The sequence below is a fragment of the Orycteropus afer genome, unplaced genomic scaffold (genome assembly GCF_000298275.1).
Source record: "Orycteropus afer afer isolate SDZICR_OR568_19922 unplaced genomic scaffold, OryAfe1.0 scaffold00291, whole genome shotgun sequence".
In the NCBI taxonomy this organism is placed as follows: Eukaryota; Metazoa; Chordata; class Mammalia; order Tubulidentata; family Orycteropodidae; genus Orycteropus; species Orycteropus afer.
Genome location: NW_006921878.1, coordinates 3,418,776 through 3,445,592, shown reverse-complemented (window position 1 = coordinate 3,445,592; position 26,817 = coordinate 3,418,776). Strand labels below are relative to the sequence as shown.

General features: G+C 53.7%; 1 protein-coding gene across 1 annotated transcript; it reads right to left on the bottom strand.

Annotated features, from left to right (window-relative positions):
* Positions 1 to 5: 5 nt before the first annotated feature.
* On the bottom strand, positions 6 to 21,917 carry HDGFL2 (HDGF like 2). Its single transcript, XM_007951052.1, has 16 exons — positions 21,846 to 21,917; positions 19,438 to 19,514; positions 19,204 to 19,342; positions 9,183 to 9,383; positions 6,721 to 6,837; positions 6,548 to 6,619; positions 5,634 to 5,793; positions 5,474 to 5,549; positions 5,067 to 5,382; positions 3,738 to 3,841; positions 2,844 to 2,917; positions 2,467 to 2,537; positions 2,077 to 2,178; positions 1,622 to 1,832; positions 818 to 947; positions 6 to 102 (listed from the first exon to the last, which is right to left on the bottom strand). Exons 1-16 carry the CDS (start codon positions 21,915 to 21,917, stop codon positions 6 to 8), a joined length of 2,019 nt encoding a protein of 672 aa, XP_007949243.1.
* Between the last annotated feature and the right edge of the window lie 4,900 nt (positions 21,918 to 26,817).

Genomic DNA, 26,817 nt, shown 5'->3' with positions numbered 1-26,817 from the left:
CGGGCTCAGCTCTCCTCGTCCAGGGACTCCGAGTCCATCCGAGCCCGCTCACGCTCCAGCCGGTCACTCCCAGGCCTGTCAGGGTCGGGCCCCTCCTGCAGGCTGTGAGGGGACATGGCAGGGGTGAGGAGCCAGCCCAGGGCCACACCCTCCCGCCCCCTCTTCCACTGCAGGGCGAGAGAGGGTGGGCCATAGTGTGATTGTTATCGTCTGAGCCAAGTCGGTCGGTTTCCTATCTCAGAGATTGCCAACACTGGGAGGGAGGCCAGCAGCCCCTGCACCCTCCACCAGCCACAGATCTCTGTTCAATGACTGTGCGGCAAGGATGAGCCAGGACGCCTGTCGCCTGAAGGGGCCTGCCCGGCTACTGCCAGAGGTCAGGGGTACCCTTCCCCAGAAGGATCAGAGTCCAAGCTCACACCAAGAAGACACAGGAAGTGCTGGCCACCTAGCCTGTGGGGGTCAGCCACAAATACTGCATCAGTGGGTCAGGGAGGCCCGGCCAGGGGCAGAGGGCCCTCAACCCCCAGGAGCCGCTTGGACAGTGGTGGCCCACGCCTGCATCCTACGCACTCACTCGTCACGCAGCTGCCCCGTGCCTGCTCCCGCATCTTACGTGTTTTTACTCATGAATAGGTGCCCTGCACTTGTGTCCCGTGTACTCATTCACTGCAGAGGTGCCTATGGCCCAGGTCCTTACTCGTCAGGTAGGTCCCCTGCACCTGAGTCCTGCACACCTGCTCGCATCGGTGCCCTGCACCCATGTCCCGCAAACTCGCTCGCATAGGTGCACTGTGCCTGTGTCCCACACACTTACTCGTCATGGAGATCTTCGGGGGAGCCGCCCTGGGGGCCCTCCTCAGAGTTCTGTGCTTCCTCCTGCTCCCGGTCGCCCGTGCCCTCCGTGTTCTGCGATGCAGCCTCGCCATTCACGGGGGTGGGGAGGTCTGCGTGGGGAGATGGGTCACGGGAGGCTGTGGACCATGCTCTCCGTCACTGAGATGTTGCCAGCTTGGGGAAAGGGGCCCTGAAGCTGTATGGAAGTTCCATACCCACTACCACCTGGTGCCCCTGGCCAAGCAGGGCTGGGTGGTCCACTCTGTCAGCAGCGGCCTGGGGCAGGCTGACAAGTGGGTGCAACCACGTGGGGTAAGAACATCACAGCCAAGAGTGAGTATGGACAACGCAGGAACTTCTCAGAGCAATAACTTGGATCCAAGGACCCAGTAGGAAATGACCCCACCTATTCCTCAGGCCACCATCCTACCAGAGATGCCCCTTCTCCTATCAGGCCCTCTGTGGTCTCCCAGGCTTCTGGGAAACCCAGCCTGGACATGTCAGGTGACAGACTGCAGCCTGGCGCCATGCATCTGAGTGAGCCACATGGGCGTGAATCACACGCCCTGTCACCCGCCCACCGACTGTGGGGTCCAAGTTCAGCTGCATCTTAGGGTATGGGATACCCCAAGCTGGACCCCTACCAGCAGCCATGGAGATGGGCCCTGGTTGGAGCCCACTGGCCAGTGTGGGGAAAGCAGAGCCGAGTGTCTCCTGAGGACACCTTCTGAGGTACCCTGCTGCCTTAGCCCGTGGACGCCAGCGGCTGGAGGTGAGTCCTCACCTGTGCCCGGCTGGCCTTCCTTCTCCTTGGGCACCTCCTCTCCAGCCAGCACCTCCTCGGCCCGCTCCACCTCGGCCTTCTCCTTCTCTGCCCCCATTCGGTTGGCTTTCTGGATGGCCTCGATCTTAGGACCCAGCACCCGTGACTTGAGCCGTGTGTAGACCTCAGCCGCCTTCTCCATCACCTCCTTGTTGGCTTTGTAGCGGCGGATCTGGCCCACAGAGACGCCTGGCTCAGACGATGCAGTGTGCTTTACCCCGCCCCCACCCAAGAGCCCTGCTGATGCCTACAGCACCCCCACGGCACCCTCCATGAGCAAGACCCTCCAGGGACTGGCGTTCTGCCCGTCTTCCCAGGCCGGCCTTCTCCTCCTCATGGACGGAGCCCACACTGCCCCACGCCCAGCCCAGCTGCACCCACCACGCCAGCTCTGTTGCCTCTACTTTCCCACTGACCTTCTTCAGCGTGGCCACCACATCTGTGTTCTTCTGGAGGATCTGAGAGGTCACCTGCAGCGTCCCTAGCTCCTCCAGGGCACTGAGACACCGCTTCACATCCTAGGGGCGGGGAGGGGTAGAGAAGGACAATGTCTGCTGACCCCACAGCGTCAGGCTGCCTCCTCCCAACGGTGCCAGAGCCAAGGGACAGGCGGGAGGGACCTGGAGCTGGGAGGTGGTGCCGGACCCACCTGTGGCGTTACCTGGTGCGGAAGGTGGACGCTGCCGTCCAGGAGGGGCCCTGTGGGAGACATCACCCACCCACCCGCCCTGTGGGAGCCCGAATTCCAAGGAACGCCAGCTAGAGGTGGAGGGGCTGTCTACACTGTGACCCTACAGTGGCCTTACCGGGTTGTCGACTTTCAGGGCAAACTTGATCTCGCTGTGCAGCTTCTGCAGCTTCTCCTCCACTGAAGGTTCTAGAAACATGACAACATACTCAGGGTGTGAGCAGAATTGGGCCGGAGGGGCCTGGGCTGTTCACGTCCAACCTCAAGCCCACATCTGCCCTAGAATCAATCACCCATTGGAGCCATAGGCTGCCTCCTCCCCCACTGACCCTGCATAGCCTCCTCAGCCCCGCCCCCCCCACCTCAATGACCCTGCAGGCCTCCTCTGCCTCCCCTCCTGACTGACCCTGCAGGCCTCCTGTGAGCCTCCCCCCCGACTGACACTGCGTGACCTCCTCTGCCCCGGCCCCAACTGACCCTGCACGGCCTCCTCACCCTTCTTCTTCTCCACCTTCCTGTCAGGTGCTAACACCTCAGACCTCTTCCGGGTTCGTTCCACCTTCAGGGACCTACAGAGAGCACCTCCCCTCAGAGAGGCCCCATACTGTGGCCTGGCTGAGGGACCTGGGGGGGCATCACCTTCAGGAGGCCCTGGCAGCAGGGATGGAGGAGGGGCCGAGGCCCTGGCCTACATGGAGGCCCGTGCCTGAGCCGTTGAAAGCTGGGCTCCTCTCTGTTCTTAGGTGGCTTCTTGGAACCCAGTGGAGGGGTGGGTGAGGGCATGGAGGCCAACACTGAGCAGGACGGCTCATCAGGCACCACTAGTGCTCCTGTCCAGGGCTGAGCTGCCTGCACACCCCAACCGGCCGTGCACACCTGCCGACAGCTGGGACCCCACGCGGACAGGGCACTGGTACAGGAATACCATCCCCCTAACTCCCAGACCTCAGACCTGAAGTCTTAGAACCTCTGGCTACGGCAGGGTCTGCCCCCAGCCCTGCTACTGATGTGGGGCCCGATCCTTCTCTGGGGTAGGGCATCCTGTGCGCTGCAAGGTATTGAGCAGTATCCCTGGCCTCTGCACACTCCATGCCACGAGCACGACCCTAGTCTTGACAACCACAAACATCTCCAGACACTGCACTGTGGGGGAGCAGTCCCATTGCTCCAGCAAAGGCCCCAATCCCAGGGCAAAGCTACCCCCAAGACCTGATGGAGCCCCGGGAACTAGAAACTTCCACGAGATCTGGCTCTGGGACAGAAGTGAGAAGCTGGTCCGTCCGTGAGGGGTGAGGGGTGAGGGGCATGGGGAGGTGAAGGATCCCAGGCACAGGGCGGGCAGGAAGGGCCCTGGGGAGCTGTGGGAGGATGGGCAGAGCCGGGACTGACTTGGCTCGGGGCCTCTCCTCCAGACGCCCTCTCTTCTCCTTCTGGCCAGGTTTCCTTGTGGGCTCAGGGGTCTGTGGCTGCAACTTCTTCACCGATTTCTTTGCCTGCAACAGCAAAGAAGCGGAGGGGTCAGGAGGCTAGGACGAGACCTCTCCCTCTCTAGAGACCACCCCACTTGAGAAAGCGTTCTCAACACTTCCTGCCCCTCGTTCTAACCACCTGAACGTGTTGGGAGGTGCAGGGCAGGACAGGACTGGCAGACAGACCCCTGGGCCCAGCCAGCAGCAGGAGTGTAAAGCCTCGGCCCTCATGCTCCCTGGGGCCGGGGGCTATGTCAGAAAGAAGCCCTGGCTCAGGGATCGCCAGCACATGGCCCTGCTGAGCAGAGACTGGAAAGTCAAGCCTAAAGGTCACCCTGGATGAGAGTCAGACTGAGCACCCTGAGAGCTGGGAGTGCAACAGTCCCTGCGGCCCCCACAGAGCCTGGGTCAGAGAGGCCAGAGGGTGCGATGAGCACCAGAATCAGGGCCCAGCCCACCTCCCTCAGTCCTCCCTGCTTGCTCTCCTCCTCCCTCACACCACTCCAGCCACACAGCCTCCTCACTGTTCCTCCAACTCGCCAGGCCTGATCCTGCCCCAGGACCTTTGCACAGGCCATGACCACTGCCTGATCTTCCTCCAGATGTGTTCATACATCACCCCTCACTTCAGCCAGATCCTGACTCTAAACGGCACCTTCTCAAGTACAGCTTTTAGGGTCTATGCTATTTGAAACGAAACCCTCTCCCTCCTTCCCATCATGTCCCTTCCTTGCTCTATTCTCCTCGGCATTAATGTTTTAGAACACACCACAGCTTATAATCCTGTCTGTCTGTCTCTTGGGACAAGACAGCAGCTCCTTGAGGCCAGTGGTTTCTGGGTTCCACTCACAGCTGCCCTACTATCCCCCTGGCACTTAGAATGACACCTAGTACACACCAGGTGCTCAATAAAACCCAACAAAACCAACCAGTGGCCATCGAATCAATTCTCAATTCCGACTCCTGGTGCCCCATGTGTGCAGAGCAGAACTATACTCTGCAGGGTTTTCAAGGCTGGGACCTGTTAGAAGTAGGTCACCAGGCCTTTCTGCCAACACACCTCTGGGTGGTTCTGAACTGCCAACCTTTCAGCTAGGAGTTGAGCACTTAACCGTTTGTGCCACCCAGGGTCTCTCAAGTGTTGAATAAAAGAATGACCTTACGAATAAAGCAACAACAGGATCAGGGGCCAGGGAGGCCTCACGGCTGTCACCACCCCCCAAGCCCCCTGCCGAGGCACCACACACACCTCCCTGTCCAGCCCAGCCTCAGGCTCCGAGTCAGACGAGGACGGGGGCCCACGGCCTCGGCCCCGCCCACGGCCGCGCTTCTTGACGGGCTCGTCCTCTTCGCGGAGCTCGTCGCCGCTGCTGTCGCTGGCCCCGCTGCGGGGGGCGTCCTCGCGCTCCGCCCGCTCGCGCCGCCGCTCCTTTTCCTCCTTCTCCTGCTCGCGCAGCCGCCGCAGCTCCTCCTGCTGCTCGCGCCGCCGCTTCTCCTCCAGCTCGCGCCGCCGCTCCTCATCACGGCGCTTCCACTCGCTGATGCGGTCCACTTCGTCGCTGTCGCTGCGGGCAGCGCGGGACGGTGAGGAGAGGCAGGGGCGCCGCCCGGCGGCCGTGGCCTGGCCGGCAGTGGCCCCGGGGCCCTGACACCCACCTGTCACTGCTCGAGCTGCACGGGGGCCGCTCCAGCTTCGGCTTCCGCCCGCGGGGCTTCGGAGGGGGCTTCTCGGCTGTGGAGAGAGGAACAGGGTGAAGGCCTTCTCCCCCGGGGCAGAGGGGTCCGCGGTGACCGGGAACACGCTGGGAGCTCCCACCTGGCTTTCTGCCTCGCACAGGTTTCTTCACAGACACGTCGGACTCGGAGGAGGAGGAAGAGGAGGAGGAAGGGGATGCAGCCCTGGCTCCGGCTATGGGCTCGTCCTTGGCCCCATCCGAGTCGGCCCTGGAGTCAGAGTCGGAGGCCGAGGCCACCTTCTGGGAGAGGCCAGGAGGGGTGGAGCCAGTGCGTTAGAGAAGCACACAAGCCGACCCGGCCTGCTCCTGCCCCTCGGTCCCCAGCCTCCCCCACCCAGTGCCTCTTCAGGCTCACAACGCCCCCCCAACCCACTCAAACGTTCCAGGACCCCCCTTGTTCTGGCCAAATCACACTAGGGTATTTCATGCAGGTGCCTGACCACTAGCCAGGTGCGTCTGTGAAGTCGAGGTCCTGTCAGAACCAGTTTTCCTAATTATCTTGTACAGAGAGATGACCTGGTCCTCTCTGCCTTCAGTCCCGAAACCCTGTCTCCACGGTACACACACGTATGCAAGCTCACACACCCATTCTTACACACACAGGGCTCTCATGAGGGCCCTGCACTCATACGTATCTCAGCTCCTGCGAACAGCCACGCCCCCCAACTCTCTCACAAACACGGGCCCTGGGGAGCACCCTGCACACACTCCCACACACGGAGCTCTCAGGAGCGCCCTGCTCCCTTCTACTGTCAGTGCTCCACAGGACTCTTGCCCAATGCTGACTAAACCCCCTCGTGGCCAGTGGGACTATATCTCCCCACTCCTACTCAAGTGCCCTGCCCCTAGGAGCTCTCAGAAACTGCTGGATGCTGAGGGTGGCTCAGCCCCAGCTCGATGCTGATGGGTGGGGGCCAAGAACTGTGGTGAGCAGCTCTAAGGGTTTCCTGGAGGTGGGCACAGAAAAGACAAAACAAAACAAAACACCCCTTACCTTTCTCTTCCTTCCTCCAACAGGGCCACGGCGTGGGGCCCGAGCCACGGCCTTCTTCTCAGGGGTGAAATCCTGGGTGGGTGGAACAGAGTAGGACGCGGGACATGCAGGGTGGCACCGCCGGGCTCTCACCAGGCCCCCCTGCATCCCTCAGGATGTGCCCCCCTGCTCACCTGGTCACTGGTCTTCTCAGACTCAGATGAGCTCTCCGAGTTCTCCTCTTCAGAAGGTGATGCACTGGCTTGGTCCAGGTCGCTGGAGGCCTTCCGGGCTCGTTTCGACACCGACATCTGGAAGGGGTGGCTGGACACATCAGCGGTGGGGAGCTTGGGCTCCGGGCACAGCCTTCCCTTGCCACACCAGGCAGCCTCCCACGTGGCCACTCACCGCCTGGGCTAAAGCCAGGGTCCCTGGACCTTTCTGGGCCAGGACCCCATGGAGAGTCTGAGAAAAACCAGGGATCCTTCCCCAGAAAATACACACACATATTTTGGAACTAGACAGAGGTGGGGGTTGCACGACCCAGTGAATGAACTGGAACAACAATAAACCAGTTGCTATGGAGATGACTAACTCCTGGCGAGCCCACGTGTGTCAGGGTAGAACTGTGCACTGTGGGATTTTCAGTGGGTGATTTCCAGAACTGGGTTGCCAGGCCTGTCGTCCAAAGTGCCTCTGGGGTGTATAGTAGAGCTGGCAAGGGGCAAGGTTATGGTCATTGCTTGGTCACAGCCAGCTACCCAGAGGGACCGAGTAGTTGATCCTGCAGGTTTGGGACCATGGTCGCAGGGGACATCAAGCTCAACTGGCATAACATACTATACAAAACATTGTTCCACCTACTACTTTGGTGAGTAGCGACTGGGACCTTAAAAGCTAGGAAGCTGCCATCTAGATGCAACAACGGGTCTCTCCTCGTCAAGAAGAAAGAAGAAAACCAAAATTAATGGAAACAATCAGTCCTAGCGACTGGTACACCATCTGATCTGCAACCTGTACAACCATGAGACCAGAAGAACTAGATGGTGCCCAGCTACCACTGCCATCCACTTGGAAGGGATGTAGGAGATCCTGTATAAAGAGGGAGAACAATGTGGAACAAAACTCAAAATCATTTGGAGGCAAAAAAAAAAAAAGAAGGTGGGGACCAGTTTGCTGGTCCAATAGAGCCTGGTGTCACCACTGAGACTATGGCCCCTAGCTGCCCTTCAGGTCTGGAATTGAACCCACAACTGTGGTTTCCAGCCAAACAAAGTACAGGCATGTGAGTTAAACATTTACCTCAAGTAGACACACGCCCTGGAGAGAACAATCATGGGAGAAGGAAGGGCTGCTTATGCACAGGGAGATAGCTCAGGGTGCAGAAGAGTATGAAGGGATGGACACTGGGAGGAGGTAACTATGGGGAGGAAGTGGGAGGGGAGCTGCTGCATTGTAAATTTTGGTCAATGACATGAGACAAAGTATATGTGAACTGCTGTATGAAAAGTGAATTTACTCTGTAAATCTTCACCCAAATCCTAATTAAAAAAAAAAAAAAAAAGTGCCTCTGGGTAGGCTCCCCCAGCCCACCTTTCGGTGAGCAGCTGAGCACTCTACCATTTGTGGCACCCAGAAACACCTGTAACATAATTATTAAATGGGCTACAAAACAAGACACACAGTGCAAGGTTAGGATCGACTCTGGTGCCTACACACATACACACGTACACACTCCCTTTGAGGGGGACACCAAAACCACATAGCCGCAGTCCTCGGCTCAGGACCACCCCGCCCCACAGGATGGGTCCCTGTCACTGGCTTCTCTACATTCTTGCATCTTCTAACTTATCAATCATGAACATGGCTTATCACTTACAAGTGAAAACAAAAGCAAATGCCATGTGAAAAAAAAATCCAAAGAACGCTTCACTAATCCGCACCAAAACAATCAGTTGATCTGACCTGATTCTTTCCTTCTGCACTCAAACACCCAGCCGCCATCCAGGGCAGGGGAAAGAATATGCCCACGAGAGTCGAGAACACATGTGCACACAAAAACCTGCACAGACAGGTCACAGCAGCACTGCTCACAACAGCCAAGAGAGTGGACACAACCCAGGGGTCCAGTGATTGTCAAATGGATAAACTAACCATGGTCTATCCACACAATGGAATATTACTCAGCTAGGAAGATGAATGACCAAAGGACTGATAACACAGCATATGGAAAGGAACCTTGAAAACATGCTTAGTCAAAAAGCCAGTCACAGAAAATCACATATCCATGTACCATATGACTCCATTAATGTGACGTGACCTGAAAGGCAAGTCTGTAGACACAGAGTGGGCTGGTAGTCGCCCATGGCTTGGTGGCAGCAGAGAGTGGGGGTGACTGGAATGCACCTGGGGTTTCTGGGATGGTGACAATATTCTGGATGAGACAGTGGCAATGGGTTTTGAAAAACTGCATGCTTTTGTGCAAGGGTGAGTTTTATGATATGTGAATTATATCTCACTTTTTAAAAATGAACACCAAAGGAAAAAAAAACAAGATAAGAGAGAGGCAGGCTGCTGGATGGGAGTTTAGGGTGTGAGAAGGCGGGGCTGGGGCCTTGCTTGGCCCCCCGCCATCCCACACTACCCCTGCCCCTACCTTCAAAGCCGAGGCCTTCCGCTTCATGCCGCTGTTGTCGCTGCTCTTGTCTGAGTCCGAGTCACTCTCCATCCTGTTGCTGGTGGTTGCAGCAGTCACAGCAGTGACGGCCATGACCCCCCGATCCTCGCCATCCTCACCAACGTCACTCCTGCCCACAGGGTCCGCGTCAGGAGGCTCACTGTCTGAGGAGCTCACGGGCTGAGAGGCAAAGACCGCATGAAACCCCACAGCTTGGACAGTGTCCCAGAAGACAGCACCCACCAGCTTTACAAATGGGAGAGACTGAGGCCCAAGAGTTAGATGGACGTGTGTGTCGGGGGCACTGGGATTGGGCCGCAGGACAGCAGACCCAGGTTCCCCACAATCAGGCTTGGACTTTGGGCAAGTGCCTCAGACTCCCCGCATCTGCCCAGCATGGTCACATACCATGTGAGAAGGGGTTGCTGCAACAGCTCCCCAAGCTTGGAGGGCTGCTCCACACCTGGGACAGCCAGGTCTAACATAAAATTTGAACAAGCTCTTTCTTAAATAACTGATATTAAGAGCAAGAGACAGACAGGTTTAGAAAGTCAGAGCTCATCAATAAATGAACGGATGAACAAGGTGTGGTCCGTCCGTCCACAAGGGCAGTGAACCTGCTGCCATCAAGCTGACCCACAGCACCCCCAGGTGTGTGTCAGTGCACAGCTGCGCTCCACAGGCTTCCCAATGGCTGATTTTCAGAAGAAGATCACCAGCCTTTCTTCCAAGGTGCTTGCAGGTGGACTTGAACTGACTGCCAGCCTTTCGGTCAGCAGCCAAGCGTGTTGACTACCTGTACCACCATTACTCAGCCATAAAGAGAAATGATGTCTGGATGCACGCTATGACACGGTTGAACCCTGAAAACATGCTCAAAGAAGCCAGACACCGAAGACCACATGGTGTCTGATCCCATTCACGTGAGACATCCAGAGCAGGCTGGCCATGGGGGCAGAGAAGGGACTAGCGGTTGCCTAGAACTGGAGGGTGCAGAAACAGGGGGATGAAGGGTGATGAGTAAGGGGTACAGGGTTTCTTTTCTGGGTGATGAAAATGTTCTGGAACTAGATGGTGGTGACAGTCACACTCCATTGTGAATAGACAAACAGCCACTGAATGGTACATTTAAAAATGGTGAATATGATGAATTTTATCTAAAAAAAAAAAAAAAAAAAAAGACCACTATCAAAGAAGCCACCTTGTCTTGGTGTGATGCCCATAGGGGCAGAATGGACTCGGGCAAGGCACACACTGGCCAAGAAGCAAGGAAGATGGAGAGTGTATGAAGACATACGAGTATGTTCACAGCCACCAGAAGGATGCAAGAAGTGGGCTGAAGACTAAGTAGCCAAGGTCAGGGCTAAGGGGAAGAAGCCCATCCATCCCATCACAGGCTGGACAGATGCTGCAGGTACGGCCACAAGGGCTCATCTAAGTGGACACGTGCAAAAGAGAACAGGAAACAGAGGAGAGAGCTAGCATCAGATGGGGGCTGGGGAGGGAGAGCAGGAAGGAGCGGGGTAGTGGGAGGGACTAAGGCCCTGCTCTGTATGCTCCGTTCTGCCCCGCCTGCCACCTTCTCTGTTATAAGGCCCCCACTCTTCCCCTGCACGAGGCTCTGCATGCCCTGGCCTTTGCACACAGACGCAGGCTCACAAGCCCCATTGAGTGACAAGAGAAATGAGAACCAGGTGTTGTGAGGACCTTGCAGGTCCACACCAAGCATGTTTTGTCTCCCTGGTGGCATGATGAACAAGGGCCCTCAGCACAGTAACAGAGCCCTGCCTGTGTCATCTCTGACAAGACTACAAGGATAAAATGAAGCCTCACACCCAAACTGAGAGAAGAAATCACGCTTTCACAGTCGGTTTCCATCACACCTTCCCCCTGAGCGTCTGGGGGCTCTGGGGGCCGCTGCTCTCTGTAGCATCCCTGGTGGTCAAGTACTATCTTGTTTCTCACTGAATGGCTAATGTGAAGACACTGGCCTGTGAAGGTCAGGGTCCACAGAGTAACACTGAAGACAGTGTTCCCCTGCTCTCCAGCAGCTGTCCACCAGCCAACTTTTTGGTCACCGAGTCCGTCTTAGTCTGGAAGCTCCGCTGAAACCTGTCCACCGCCCGTGGGTGACTCTGCTGATATGTGAAATACTGGTGCAGAGCTTCCAACATCACAGCAACAGTCAAGCCACCAGTGCGACAGACCGTCCGGCAGCACCCAGCAACAACAGACCAAAAACTACCGGATGCTGAGCTTCCCTCTGCTGCCAGTGGCATGGAGTCAGCCCCCAACTCAGCCACACCGCACACCAAGGGACAAAACGCTGCCCAGTCCTACACCACGCCCACGGTGGGGCAGACGGGACGGCTGAGACCCACGGGCTGTCACTGGCTGATTTCCAGGAGTTGCTTGCCAGGCCTTTCCTTCCAGCCCATCTTAGACTGGAAGCTCTGCTGAAACATGGTCAGCACCAGGGCAACACAAAAGCCTCCACGGACAGATGCACGGTGGCGACACGAGGTGCACCATGGGATTCGAACCCAGGTCTCCCGCCTGGGAGGTGAGAATTCTGCCTCTGAGCCACCACCGCCCCACACACACACTGACCAGGTGGGCATTATTCTACTCATTGTACAGATGAGTGAACAGGTGGAGAGAGGTCAAGGAACAGCTCAAGATCACACAGCTGAGAAGAGTCAGAGCCGGGACACAGGGGCAGGTGGTCCTTAGTCTCTAAGCCTGCGCCACAGCACACAGCCACTAGCAGATGTCCCTCAAGTCGACCAACTCCTGGAGACCCCGCGTGTGTGTCATGGTGGAACTGTGCTCCACACGGTTTTCAGTGGCTGATTGGAAAGAGATTGACAGGCTTTTGTTCCAAGGTGCCCTGGGGGGTGGGTTCACTGTCTGTGCCACCCAGGGTCCCCGTATACAGCTACTACTTATTGCAGACTCCACTTGGCTCCCACCAAGCATGTGACTGCCCACAATCCCATGTGTGCCTTAATCATCTGTGAAGTTCTTAGGAAGAAAGTTCCTGCCTTACAAACAGATAAACCATCTCTAGGAATGGAAGACCTGCTCTGCAGTGTGCTGTGGGTGAAGCCAGGGCCAGAACACTGGGTCTCCTGGGGTCAGTTCACCAGGCTCTGACACCTCTCACCAGAGGTTTCAGGGAATGTGATCCACACCAGGAGGTTGAGACACACAAGTGTGGGCGGCATGGCGAAGAAACAGGAAATACAAGGCCATGCACCAGCCAACTCTGAACGACCCCAAGCCCTGAAGTTCAGTGAGCGAGAGGGGCAGAGGGCGGAGAAGGGGGAAAGCCACTGTTGTGGGCTGCCGTCAAGTCAATTCCAACACATGGCGACTCTGCGTGACAGAGCAGAAATACCCCATAGGGTTTGCTAGGCTACAATCTTGTGTTCTTTGAAAATTTCCTTTATTTTGTTGTTGTCGAGAACATACACAACAAAGTACACACAAATTTAACACTTTCTCCACATGCAATGCATGACAATGACATTCTTCGAGTTGTGCAACCGTTCTCACCCTCCTTTTCCAAGTTGTTCCTCTCCCATGAACATAAAACTCCCTGCCCTCTAACTTCCCATCTAACTTCTCAAGTGGCCATTGACAGTTTGTTCCCATAGAGTTCTTAGAAGAGCACAGAGCTTAAGGCAGACAGTCTTTACTAGTTCAGCTAAACTATAGTTTGGTTTTAAGAAGACTTCAGGGGGTGTTTTAGGTTTTAAGATGATCTCAGGTCAATACTTTCAGGGTTTCATCCACCCTTCTTGGTGCCAGAAAAAGTCTAGACTCTACTAGAATTTGAAATTTGTTCTGCACTCCCCCCTTTGGATCAGGATTCTCCTACAGAACCTTTGATCAAAGTGTTACGTAATGGCAGTGGGCCTCATCCAGCTCTTCCCGTCTCAGGACAGAGGGGGGTTGTCCAGGAAGGTGATTAACCACACACTCCATCTCTTCTCACTGCCAACTCCCGTTCTTCCTCTACTGTTCCAGGTGCACAGAGACCAATTACTGCACCCTGGATGGCCACCTGCAAGCTTTTAAGACTCCAGACACTACACAACAAACTAGGAGGCAGACCCAGGGCTTCATACTGGTTCATACAGGTTTGACCTCTGCTGAGAACGTGCATTTCCACCTGGGAATCTTAAGAAAATGTAGGTTCTGATTGAGTAGCTGTGGGGTAAGGAGCCCTGGGGGAGCAGTAGTTAAGCACTTGGCTGCTAACCGAAAGGCAGGCAGTTTGGACCCACCAGTCACTCTGTGGAAGAAAGGTGTGGCAGTCTGCTTTCGTAGAGACTTAGAGCCTTGGAAACCCTATGGGCAGTTCTACCTCGTCCTCCAGGGGCGCTGTGAGTCAGCATGGACTTGACAGCAGTGGAAGTGGTTTGGGGGGTATCTAGTGTGGAAATGTAAACGCTGAGCAGGGGGATGAACCAGAATGAATCAGTCCAAAGCCTTGGGTAGCAAAGAAGCACTAAACACATCATTAGCCCAGTAACTGGGACGTCCCATGAACCCTTGACTCTAAACCTTCAAACCGAGGAATTAAATCTTATGAGGTGTTCGGTTGTCCGTATGCAGCTTGGCAGCTACTCATTTTTTTTGTTCATTGTACATTTTTGTTACAATCTTAACAGCAGCAGATCTTAGGCCTTTCTTCTGCAGCCAAGAGCAAACCACCTGCACCCCCCAAGGACTCAACGTGCTTCCTCACACCCAACCTCCCCCGCCACGGCTGACCAAGCACAGGTAATACACACAGGCGAGGGACTACACTGTGCATCTTCTCACAGATCCTCCCTGAGAGCTGGTAGTGGGGGATCACTGTCCTGTTTCAGTGGGGAAACTGAGGCTGAGAGAGAGGATGACAAGCCCCAAGGCACACAGTTAGCAAGTGGAGGAGGCAAGACTTGAACCCAGGCCCCCTGCCCACAAAGCAGGAATCTTGACCTCAGATGCCTCTCAGATACTGCCACAGCTCCACCCCCCATCCCTGCCTCCAGGACCTCCAGCCTGCAGGGCCACATGGAGAAGGGAGTAACAGCTGCTGCCTTGTGAAGGCCTCACCACGTGCTGCTGACCTCCAACCCCACAGCACACTGCTCATGCGAAGAACGCCACCTGAGAGGAGGAGGCCTGGGTTCCAACCCCAGCCCAGCTGTTGCAAGCAAGCTTGAGAAGCCTGGATGAGTCCCTTTATCTCTGTAGCTCCCAGGGACAAGGCTGCAATGAGCAGAAGCCCCTAACCCAGGGGCTCACCTGGGGCAATTCTGCCCCCAGGGGATACTGGGCAATGACTGGGAACATGTGTGGCTGTCATGGCTGGGGGGAGTGCTACTGGCATCAAGTGAGTGGAGACCAAAGACGCTACTCAGCACCCTACAGTGCACAGGATGCCCCACCCCAGAAGGATACGGCTCCAACATCAACAGGACCACTGTGGAGAAACCCTGTACCTCAGTGAGTTAAATCTCCCCAGTATGAATCAAGTATCTTTTATCACTAACATCTAGTGCAATGTTTCTCTCTCAGGGGTGATTCTGTTCCCCAAGGGGCAAATGGCAATGTGTGGGGATAGTTTGGGGGGATTCTATGGCACTGGCTGGGTGGAGGTCAGGGGTGCTGCTCAACACCCCCCAGTGCCCCACAGCCCCACCCCAGAGAAGGATCCAGCCCCAAACAACCAGCGGGAGAGACCCTGGTCTAGAATTAAAACCTAAAAAAATCAAACCCTCTGCCATCCTGTCAATTCTGACTCATAGCAACCCTATAGGACGGGGTAGAACCACCCCATAGTGGTTCCAAGGCTGTAATCTTTATGGAAGTTGACTGCCTCATCTTCTTCCTATGGAGTGGCTGGTGGATTCAAACCACCAACCTTTTGGTTAGCAGTCAAGTGCCTTAACCACTGTACCACCAGTGGTCCTAGAACCAAAAGGTCTCAGAGTCTAGCTAGGTCCCTCTGGGCAACCAAGTAAGCTCCGTGAGCCTCAGTCTGCTCATCTGTAAAATGGCAAAAATACCACCACCCATCTGGCCCACTGTCAGCATAACTGCAGAGACCAAAGGACAACAGCATGAAAACCACACTGAGGGACCGTTTTCACCTACTGACTAGGCAAGGGTTGGGGTGAGGGAAGCGCAAATCGGGAGAAGTCTAGGAGCACTATTTCAGGAAAGGCCGGCAGAAAGGAGGCCCCTCCCTGTGTTCCCACGGACCAGGTCCAAGATACATGGTTGGGTGAATACAGCATACCACAGGCTCCTACGCTTCCAGAAGAAAAATGTTCACCAAAGACGACGTGTAAATGGCCAAGAAGCACATGAAAAGATGCTCAACACTTTAATCATTTGGAAGATGCAAATCAAGACCATGGTGAGTTATCAATCATCTCACCCTCACCAAGAAGACAAAGATAAGAAAAACAACACAACACATGTCAGCGAGGATGTGGAGAAACTGGAGCTTTCGTCAGTTGCTGGTTTTGGTACAGCCACTGTGGAAAAGAGTTTGGTGCTTCCTTAAAAAATTACACACAGAACTACCACACTACAAAAGAAAAGGTGATGCCTTTGAACTGTGGTGTTGGGTGTAGTGCCTGAGGCACTTGACTGCTAACCAGAAAGCCGGGCAGGGCGCCTCAGAAACCCAAGGAGGGGTCACTGTGAGTTGAATCAACTCCACGGCAGTGAGTTTGGGTTGTTTTTTTTTTTTGCTGGGGGGGCTGGGTGGAATGAACAAATCTATCTTGGAAATTGTGCTGCCAGAATGCTCCTTGGAAGCCAGAACGGCCAGACTTTGTCTCACTTACTTTGGTCATGCTGTCAGAAGGGACCATTCCCTAGAGAGGGGCATCAAGCTTGGCAAAACAGAGGGTCAGCGAAAAAAAAGAGAAACCCTCAACAGATAGATTGACATAGTGGCTGCAACGGTGGATTCAAGCATTGCAAGGACTGTGAGGATGGCACAGGACTGGGCAGTGTTTTGTTCTGTTGTCCACAGAGTCACTGTGAGTCGGAGCCAAGTGATGGCACATACCACCACCACATGACCCAGTAATCCCAATAACATACATATACATATGCATACACATATATATACATACACCCAAAAGAAATGAAGGCAGGAATGCAAACAGAAACCTGGACACCAATGTCCGCCACAGCGCACAGTAGCCAAATGGCCAAGAGTCTAAATGTCCACCAGCGGATGCTGGACAAACAAAATGTGCTGCTTCCACACAATGGATACCATCCAACCACAGGGAGAAATGAAGTCCTGACACGTTCAACTATGTGAAATAAGTCAGTCACAAAAGGACAAATACTGTGTGATCCCACCGATATGAAATGTCTAGAAGAGGCAAATGTTTAGAGACCAAAGTTGATTAGTGGTTACCAAGGGAGAGAGCGAGGGGGAGAAGGGGCAGCTTAAGGGGCACTGGGACTTGTGAAGGGTGACGGAAGATTCTGGAAACGGAGTGGTGATGGCTGTGTCATCAACGTCACTAACTGTACACGTAACAAATGCTAAATCAGAAAACGGTTTGTTATATATACTTTACCACGATAAAACAAAAAGGAGTTTAAGACACGCATATGAATAGAACATTGTGGAAGGATCCAGGAGAAACTGGTAGCTGTGGCTATCCTGAAAGGAAAACAGACTCTTTTTGCACTTTTTGATTTTTGCACAGTAATCCCGTATTCCTACTCAAAACGTAAAAATAAAAACGTTAAGGCTAAAAAAAAAAAAAAAGAGAGAGAGACTGCTCGGTTACCCAGAAAGCAGAGCTTCTTAAATGCCTGTCCACAGACTGGCTGCAGCGGAAGCATCTAGAATGATGCTTAGGGGAAAAAAAAAACACAGCAAGGTTCCCAGGCCCTAAGCTGCTAACACAGAGTCTCCAAGGTGTGGCCCAGGAACCTGTATTTTCTGCAAATGTGCTGTTGGAAATGTAATCAAACCAGAGTAGCAATGAGCTCAGGTTGGCCTGCGGAATTCCCATGAGCTTCATTTCATGGCAAGGCTGCACTACGTTTGAGTGTCATTTCCTCGAGGGCAGGCATCTATGCAGTACTTAGCAAGCTGTGGGAGTCCAATAAATATTAAATGGTGCGATGATTCACCAGGAGGTAAGAAGCTGAGGACATGACCGTGGAGAACTTGAGCTGGGGCCAGAAGAGAATCTCAAGCAAGTGCACTGCCCGTAGGCCTTCCCACCTATTTCTCCGAGGTGAGAACCTGCAGAGCCTGGGGGAACGAGGGGCCAGCAGTACGTGTGGAATCAGAAAGGGGCTCTGGGGGTGCAATGGTGAAGCACCCGGCTGCCGAGAGGCCGGTGGTTCACACGCACCCCGTGGCACTGCGGGAGGAAGGCGTGGCAATCTGCTCCCATGTAGGAGAACACACACCTCGAAGAGTGGAAACGGTGTCCCTGAACTATACGCATAGTAACTGTGGAACTGGGCTATGTTTTGCCATGCATGTTCTCAACAACAACAAAATAAATGAAATTCAAAATTCAAAAAAATAAAAATAGAACTCTATGGGGCAGTCCTATAGCTCGGTGGCACATTAACAATTAACAGCATCAGACCAGAGAGAAACTCTGCCTCCTGTACACACAGCACAGGCAAGAATAGTGACGTAGCCCCAGGACAGACGAGAAATGGGGCCTCAGCCCTCAGCACCTGAGAGCCATCTGGTGACCGAGTCCCCGGACCACGAGGGTTGTGTCTGATTCACCTGTCTTCCTGGTCCCTAGCACCGCACCTGGTGACAGGTGTCAATATAGACGCGTTCGCCAGATAAATGAGGAACTGCTCCAAAGCACAGGTGAAGAAGAGCCGGCATCCTGAGGCCAGACCAGGCAACACGGAACCTCTCTGTGCCTGCTCGCCAGCACGGAAGGCTGAGCCAGGGCACCTGCAGCCATGCCAGGCGTCGCATGCTCCCCTAACAGCCTCAGACGGCCACAGCTCTCCCCACCTGCGGTCAGCTCCCTTCGCCTCCTGGCCAACTTCCCACCCCCGTCTCCTAAGCCCAGGTTCTCCCTCCTCCCCACACCTCCCACATAAACCTCAAAAGCAGTGGTTGAAAAGGCAGAGTGAACAACTCCTGCTCGGCTTCCTCCCAGCCCACTGCTGTCGGGTGGATTTTAACTCACAGTGACCCCACAGGACAGAACAGATCTACCCCTCAGGGCTTCTAAGGCTGTTGTCTTCACGGAGGCAGACCGCCTCGTCTTTCTCCCACAGAGCGGCTGGTGGGTTTAAACCACCCACCCTTCGTATTCGCTGCCGAGCACATAACCAGCTGTACCACCAGGGCTCCTCCCCTCATCCAGAACACCTGACAAGCCACCCTCCCCCATCCTCCCATGGCCTTCCTTGGCTCTCTATCAGTTGGACTCCCCCTTTCCCAGCTCCCTGCCTCCCCTGAAGGTCCTCGGGCCTGTGGCTGCCCGGCTGTCACTCCTGTGATCCTGGTATCCTTCCCCACCTGACCCAGAATCCTCCCACCTAAAAGCCACAGGCTTCTTCAGAGTCCAGCTCAGGCAGTCATCGGGGAGAGGAAGGGCTTTCACGAGAGAAAAAGCCAGCTTTCCTTCTTAGAAAATAAAAGGTGTTATCTAAACTATCATAACTCTCTAAGTTCAGGCTCATCTGACAGCAGGGGCCACCAGACATCTGTGGGTGTCACTACTTCGCAAGGGGTGCTCCTGGCATCCAGTGGGTGGGAACTAGGGATGTTGCTCAACACCCTGCAGCACACAGGCCGCAGCCCCCCCAGAGGAGAATCCACCCGTGTCAGCAGTGCCGCGGGGAGGCAGCCCAGCCACAAGGCCGCTCCTTCCACACAAGATGAAGGCCACCTCAAGCCCTATGCAAGCCCTGCTCTGCCTGCCTCGGGCTAAGCTGACCCCGCCAGTCTCTCTCTTACCAAAGTACTCACCGGAGGCGCACTATAGCTGGCGTGCGGGTTGTTCTGGATCTCCCACAGCCCCTCATTGAAGCCTTTCCTCTTGTTGGGTTTCCCGTACTTGTCTTTACACTTGTCGTAGGGGAACAGGTCCTTGGGTCCCAGGAAGGCTCTGGAGAGAGGAACCATGGGGCCAGCCCCAGGTGAGTTAGGCCACCGTGGGAGACACCAGGTGGGAAGATCAAGCCCTCAGGCAGGAACACTTACGTCTCGTGTGTACCGAAGAAGAAGATGGGGTATTTGTTGGGTGGAGGCTTCACGGCACCGTCGGCAATGTCATCGATCTGCAGCAAGGGGACAATCGGGATGGTCAGGGGCTGACGTGGGGGGCAGGTTCATCCATTAAGCCAGGAAATCACCCAGAAAACCACCAAGTGACTTGGGGAAAAGCATGCTGGGAGGAAGGGATCCATCAAGACAGGAGGGTGCGTCACCTTCCATAAAAGCCTCTGCCTTTCTCCGCCCCATTGTACACCTCCTGACCCCCCAGGTAGGTCTCTCTCCCCCAGTAAGAAAGCGGCCCCCTGGCAGGTGCTTCACCTGAGCAAGCCCAAATATGGTCCTTTGATGCGACCAGGGGGTGGAGCCAGGCTCAGATCCTAGAACTCCTAGAACCCTCCCACTGGACCCCCTCTACAAACAGGCGATCCATGGGTGGTCCCCCAGGGGCTGCTGGGGCTCAGGCTGCAGCTGGCAGCTCCAAGGAGGCAGAGGGTGGGGGGGTGGGCTGCAGGAGACAGGCCCTCAGCATCCAGGAAGTCCCGCCCTGTCCCTCCAGGCCCACGGGCTCCGGCAGCTGTCAGTCACCTCCCCACAGGAGGCTAGCAGCCCCTTCACTTCCAATCAGGTGCTTGGAAATGTTCGAGGCTTAGTGAGCCGGCTGGGGAAGGGGGGGGGGCGGTGTAAAGAAGCTGGCGCTAAGCAAAGAAGGGAAAGGGGAGAGGAGGGAAGTGTCTGCAAAGTTTCATCCTTCTGGTTTCCCTCATGAAAACCAGGGCAAGCAAATCAGGTTAGGATGGGTCCTCTGGTCCCAAAAACTTCCTTTAGCATCCTCTTATCCACCTCTGAGGTGACTGCTTGAATCTTCCCTGCCCCAGGCACCCAGCTGCCTTCTCTTCTGGCGCTCAGGGGAGATACTTTTTCCAAGTCCTTGGCCACACATACATCCCCAAACACCCCACTCTCCCACAGTGGTATCCCCAAATTCAGTCACCCCAGCACCACCCCAGCATGCCTGCCCCGCCCTGCGGCTGCTCCGCCCCACCCAGGACACGCCCCTGATGCTCTCAAAGCTCCCAGGCAGTTGTGCCCTGCACCACCTCCTGGCACCCTGTGGCGGCTTTTCCACACCTCAACCCCAGCTTACTTCCACCCAGAGGGCAGTGAACAACGCGGCAATGTCCTGGAATCCCACAGGACCACTCAGGCGGAGTTCCCTTCTGGTTTTGTTTCCTGAACCCTCTATCTCACTCTTCCACCCTTCTCCTGTTAAGAGCCCCGAAACCCTAAATCCCTCCAGTTTTGCCGTGCATATATACCACCAACCTTGGCCTTGAGGCAACATCAAGCCTGAGACCAGAAAATGACATGAATCTCCAAGTCCCTCCTCTGTCTTCTCATCTGCAGACTCTCAACCCCCTCAGACTGGGACCCCTCAGACCATCCAGCTAGACCTCAGACTGCAGCTTCCTCAGAAGGGGCACCCCAAAGTCTCCCTGCCTCAGGCCCTTTCCCCCAGACATGCTCCTTTTGGGGCTTGGGCTCCCTTAGCCTGGGACTGTTCTCCATTCCAAGCTTCAGTAAGGACTACCCCACACCCAAATTTCCCAGCAGTCCTAGGTTGCCCACTCAGGTAACTGACCAGCTCATTTAGCCTCTTCTACCAGAATTAGGGGGGGGGGGCGGCTCTCAGGCTGCTGATCCCCAGGATTTGTCTAATAAGCTTCAGTCAACCCTCTAGTCCCTCAGGGCCCTCAAATTTCAGTGCAGTCCCCTCAGCCCCAATTATCTTGTGAACACAGCCCCCAGCCCCATTTTTATTCCTCGCTCCTCTCAGACCACACACACACATCCCCATCTCCAACCCTCCACCCGACCAACCCTGACCCAATCTTAGCCCTCAGTCCCCGAACCCCTATAGCTCCTGAAATCCTGCAGCCTGGGGCACCCCCTCCCCGCATATACTACCCCCTCTTCAAAGCTCAGACCCTCAGAACGTGCTCACACTTGAACTCTGCACCCACAGACACTCAGCCTTTACTCTTTGCCCCCTCAGGCCCCAGGTTCCTTGAACAGCATGCCCCTTGACTCCAAGCCCCCGAGGCCACCAGCAGGGGAGCCTCTCAAGCCCGGCCCCCCAACTCCAGCGCGCGGGAGCCTCGAGTGCTCTGGACTCCGGCGCGCGGGACCCTCGAGACCCCGGAACACCCCCGGACTCCAGCGCGCGGGACCCTCGGGCTCCCAGACTTCCGGCGTGAGGGTCCCCTGGGCGCCACCAGGACTCCAGCAAGCGGGACCTTCGGGCCTCTCGGACCTCCAGCGCGCGGGTCTCCGGACCCCAAGCCCCTCCTACCCCACCCCCACCTCGCCTGGACCCATCTCCCGCGCGGCCTCACCCGGGCCGGCCAGTGCGGGTAGCCCTTCATCTTGGCGAACACCAAGTCCCCAGGCTTGAAGGCGTGCGGCATGCTGGCGGCTGGAGGCCCAGGCCGCGGGAGGCGGCGGCAGCAGCGGCGGCGGCGGCGGCAGCAGGAGGCGAAGCCGGGGGCGGGAGCGGGACTCTGAAGGGGCGGGGGCGGCCGCTGGGGCAGGAGGCCGGCCCGTGCTTATTGGGCTTAACGCCGCCGGAAGTCCCGCCTTCTAACCGTCACAGGCAGGCGACGCCGTCGCTCAGGGCCACGTGCGGGGATGGAGGAGCACAGGGACCAATAAAAACAGGGGTTGGAGCAGAGAAAGTTAACGGGATTGGATAACGGGAAGAGCCAAGGGGCGTGACCCAGCGGCCTAATGGGAGGAGGGCGGAGGTTATGGGAGGTGAAAGGGGAAGGTGGGAGGAGGGAAACGGAGGAGCCAGGCTCTTTAGGGGTCGGGTCTTGGCGATAGGGCGGGCCATAGAACGCAACAGGAGGAGGAGCTCTAAGAAAGGGACAGACTATTGGATACCACAGCAGAGAAGTAGCGAATCAACGTAGCGAATGGGTGATTGAGAGATTCCCGCTGAAGTTGTTGTTTGGTGCTGTTCACTGGGCTCCGCCTCAGCGAAAACAGTACCTGATCATGGCACAATCTTCATAATCTTTGCTATGTTTGAGCCCGTTGTTGCAGCCACTGTGTCACTCCATCTCGTGGAATGTCTTTCTCTTTTTCGCTGACCCTGTACCAAGCATGGAAGCGCTGGTGGTGTAGTGCCTAAGGCATTTGACTGCTAACCAGAAGGCTGGTGGTTCAAAGCCACCAGCCACTCCTCCGAAGGAAGGTTGGGCAATCTACTTCCGTAGAGATACCACCTCGGAAACCCAAGGAGGGGTCGCTACGAGTCGGAAACCACTCGAAGGCAGTGAGTTTGGTTTTGATTTTTTGGTACCAAGCATAATGTCCTTCTCCAGGGACAGATTCCTTCTGATAACATGACCAAAGTATGTGAGAAGTCTGGACATCCTTGCTTCTAAGGAGTTTTCTGGCTGTACTTATTCTGAGACAGATCTGTTTGTTCTTATGGCACTCCGTGGCCTATTCAATATTCTTCACTAACACCATAATTCAAACTCTTTCTTCCTCCTTATTCATTGTCCAGCTTTCACAAGCATACGAGGCGATTGAAGAAGACCATGGCTTGGGGCAGGTGCCCTTAGTGGACAAAGTGACGTCTTTGCTTTTTGAATACTTTAACGAGGTCTTTTGCAAAAGATTGTCCCATTGCGATATGTCATTTGATTTTTTTTTTATTGGTTTCCTCTTCATCTAAGTTAGTATGTGTCTATTGTCTACTTAGTAATTTACCCTCCTTTTGCCTCCCACACCTGGTAATCATCAAAGAGTATTTCTTTTTGTATGAACCCCCCCCCCCTTATTTTTTTTTAACAATACTGGTCTCATACCTAAGGCTATTTGACTGCTAACCAGAAGGCTAGAGGTTCAAACCCACCAGCCACTCCTTGCAAGGAAGGTTGGGCAATCTACTTCCGTAGAGATACCACCTCAGAAACCCAAGGAGAGATCGCTATGAGTTGGATCCGACTTGATGGCAGTGTGTTGCGTTGTTTGTTGTGGTCTCATACAATATTTGTCCTTTCATGATTGACTAACTTCACTTAGAATAATGTCTTCTTGGGTCATCCGTGTTGTGGGAGAGAGGGAAGAGGTAACTATGGGGAAGAAGTGGGAGGAGAGCTGTTGCATTCTGGGAAATTGTAGTCAATGTCATGAGACAAAGTGTATGTGAATTGCTGTATGGAAAATGAATTTGCTCTGTAAACTTTCACCCAAATCACAATATATTTTTTAAAATGTTGCATAGTATTCCATTGTGTGTAGATACCATAGTTTAACATCTCATCCATTATGGGCATGTAGGTTGTTTCTATCTTTTTGTTACTGTGAATAGTGCTGCAACAAATATAGGTGTGCATGTATCTGTTTCAGGGCTCTTATTTCTCTAGGATATATACTTAGTAGTGGGATTGCTGTAGGGTCGCTATGAGTGGCATCAAGTCCATAGCTGTGGGTATGTTTGTTTAGTAGGATTGCTGGAGCATGTTGTTGTTGTTGTTGTTGTTGTGCCGTTGAGTCGACCCGACTCATAGAGACCCCTCCTTGGGTTTCCGAGGCAGTATCACTACGGAAGTAGATTGCCCCATCTTCCTTCCGAGGAGTGGCTGGTGGATTTGAACCGCCAGCCTTCTGGTTAGCAGTCAAGTGCCTCAGGCACTATGCTACCAGAGCTGGAGCATAGGGTATTTCTATTTCCAGCTTTTTAAGGAAGGACCATACTGTTTTCCACAGTGTTTGTACCATTTCACAATCCCAACAACAGGGAATAAGGGTTCTAGTCTCTCCACACCCTTGTCAGCATTTGTTTTCTGTTTTTTGGTTTTTTTTTTAAATTTTGCTGTTAGTGCTATCTCATTGTTGTTTTGATTTCTATCCCTCTAATGGATGATGATTGGGAGCATTTCTTCTTGTGTTTGTTAACTGACTGCCTCAACATCTTTGGTGAAGTGTCCGTTCATGTCCTCTGCCCAATTTGTAATTGGATTATTTGTCTTTTGTTATCAAGGTTTTGAAATTTTTAGGAGGTGCGAGTCATCAATTTTGTCTTCTGGTGTTTGTGTGTTTTTATTTATGTTCAATAGTGTATTTATGCCATGTATTATGGCCCCTATGTATTACGGCCCCTAAGTTTGCACCTGTGTTTTCTTTGATGGTCTTAATACTTTTAGGTTTTGGGTTTAGGTCTTTGATCCAACTTGAGTTCATTTTTTGTCGTTTGAGTTCTTGACTGCTGCTTCCACGGGTGTTGATTGTGGGTCCAAGTAAAATGAGATCCTTGACAACTTCCATCTTTTCCCCATTAATCATGATGTTGCTTATTGGTCCACTTATGAGTTTTGTTTTCTTTATGCTGAGATGTAATTCATAAAGGCTATATTCTTTGATCTTCATCAGTAAGGGCTTCAAGTCATCCTCACTTTCAAGCCAGCAAGGTTATGTCTTTTGCATATCACAGGTTGTTGATGAGTCTTCCTCCAATCCTGATGCCAAGTTCCTCTTCATCCAGTCCAGCTTTTCAGATTATTTTCTCGCCATACAGATTGAATACAGATGGGGAAAGGCTGCAACCCTGATGCACACACTTCCTGATTTTAAACCATGCACTATCCCCTTGTTCTGTTCAAACAACTGCCTCTTGGTCTATGTACAGGTTCCTCATGAACATAATTAAGTGTTCTGGAATTCCCATTCTTCTCAATATTATCCATAATTTGTTATGATCTACACAGTCGAATGCCTTTGCATAGTCAATAAAACACAGGTAAACATCTTTCTGGTATTCTCTGCTTTCAGCCAAGATCCACCTGACATCAGCAATGATATTCCTCATTCTACATCCTCTTCTGAATCCAGCCTGAATTTCTAGCAGTTCCCTGGCAATGGACTGCTACAACCATGTTTGAATTATCTTCAGCAACATTTTACTTACATGTGATATAAATGATATTGCTTTGTAATTTCTACATTCTGTTGCATCACCTTTCTTTGGTGATGCAACAAACATCGATTTCTTCCAGTTACTTCTTACTGTAGTAGTTAAAGTTGTGTGTCAACTTGGCTGGGCCATGGATTTGAGTAGCTGGACCACTGGATATAATTATTCCCCATGATGGGATTGGTAATCAACTCCATGATGGAATTCACTGTGACCAGCTAAATAGCTGCCTTTGGTATGTGGCCTGCTTCCAGTATACAAGGAGAAGCTTTGAGAAAAGTCTAGAGCTTCTGGCACACCTGGATCCTGTGTTTGGCCAATGTCCTGCCATGTTGCCTACTGATCTTGGTATTGCTCTTGGACTTGAACCAGTGGTCTGCCATATTACCAGCTGATCTTGTGCCATTTTACCTGTCAATCTTGGGTTCATAAACCTCAGCAGCCAGCAGCTGCATGAGTCAGAAAAAGCCTCCATTTCTAGTGGGCCTGGAACAGGAGGTAGAGCTGAAGCCCAAGATCGAGGTGACTTCACCCAACACTTAGAGCTGGCCCTTTGAACTTGGACTGCTAGCCTCCTAAACTGCAAGAGAATAAATCCCTATTTGTTAAACTCAAAATACAGAATAAACCTGTTTGTTAAAGCCATCCCCTTGTGGTATGTCTGTTATCATAGCACTAGAGAACCAAAGCACTACTCAAGAGGAGGGGCTTGATGTACAAATGAAGGGTGTTGGAACCACAAGAGAAGTGCCACAAAGCACTGAGCAAGCATTCATTCCCCATTGACGAGGAGCTTAAGTCGGTGTCTTAGGCTGGGTTCTCTAGAGAAGCAAAACTGGTGAAGCTTATACATACAGATGGAAATTTATCTCCGGGAAATGGCTCATGCATTTGTAGAGTGTGGCAAGTCCCAGGTCTCTGGGTCAGATGTCAAGCTGGAGGCATCTTCTGCCTCACACAGCTGCAGGGCCAGATAAACCCAAGATCAGCAGGCAAAACAGCAGGCTGCTGGCTTTGGAGGCTGAATTCAAGATTGGCAGGTAAAATGGCAGATTGTTGACTCACAGGCTTCAGAGACAACAGTCTCAAGATTGCAGGCAACGTGGCAGGCCACTGGTTCAACTCCAGGAAACGGAGATGATGATGAACCAGATGCAGGATCTGGATCCAGCAGAAAATCAGAGATCTTTGCCAAATCATCCTTATATGTACCGGAAGCAGCCCATCCCCCTGAGGAAATTCCCTTTCAACTGATTGACTGCTCATCGCAAATCTCATCATGGAAGTAATGATATGAGATCTCATCATGGGGGATGACTACACCATAACTGCTAAACCACTAAGAATCATAGCCCAGCCAAGTTGACACACAACCTTAACTA

Coding starts and splice junctions, on each gene's coding strand:
- HDGFL2 (XM_007951052.1), bottom strand. CDS start 21,917: ATGCCGCACGCCTTCAAGCCTGGGGACTTGGTGTTCGCCAAGATGAAG. Junction 19,343..19,437: donor TTCTTCGGTACACACGAGAC/GTAAGTGTTCCT, acceptor TCCTCTCTCCAG/AGCCTTCCTGGGACCCAAGG. Junction 5,794..6,547: donor TTGGAGGAAGGAAGAGAAAG/GTAAGGGGTGTT, acceptor GGCCTCTCCCAG/AAGGTGGCCTCGGCCTCCGA.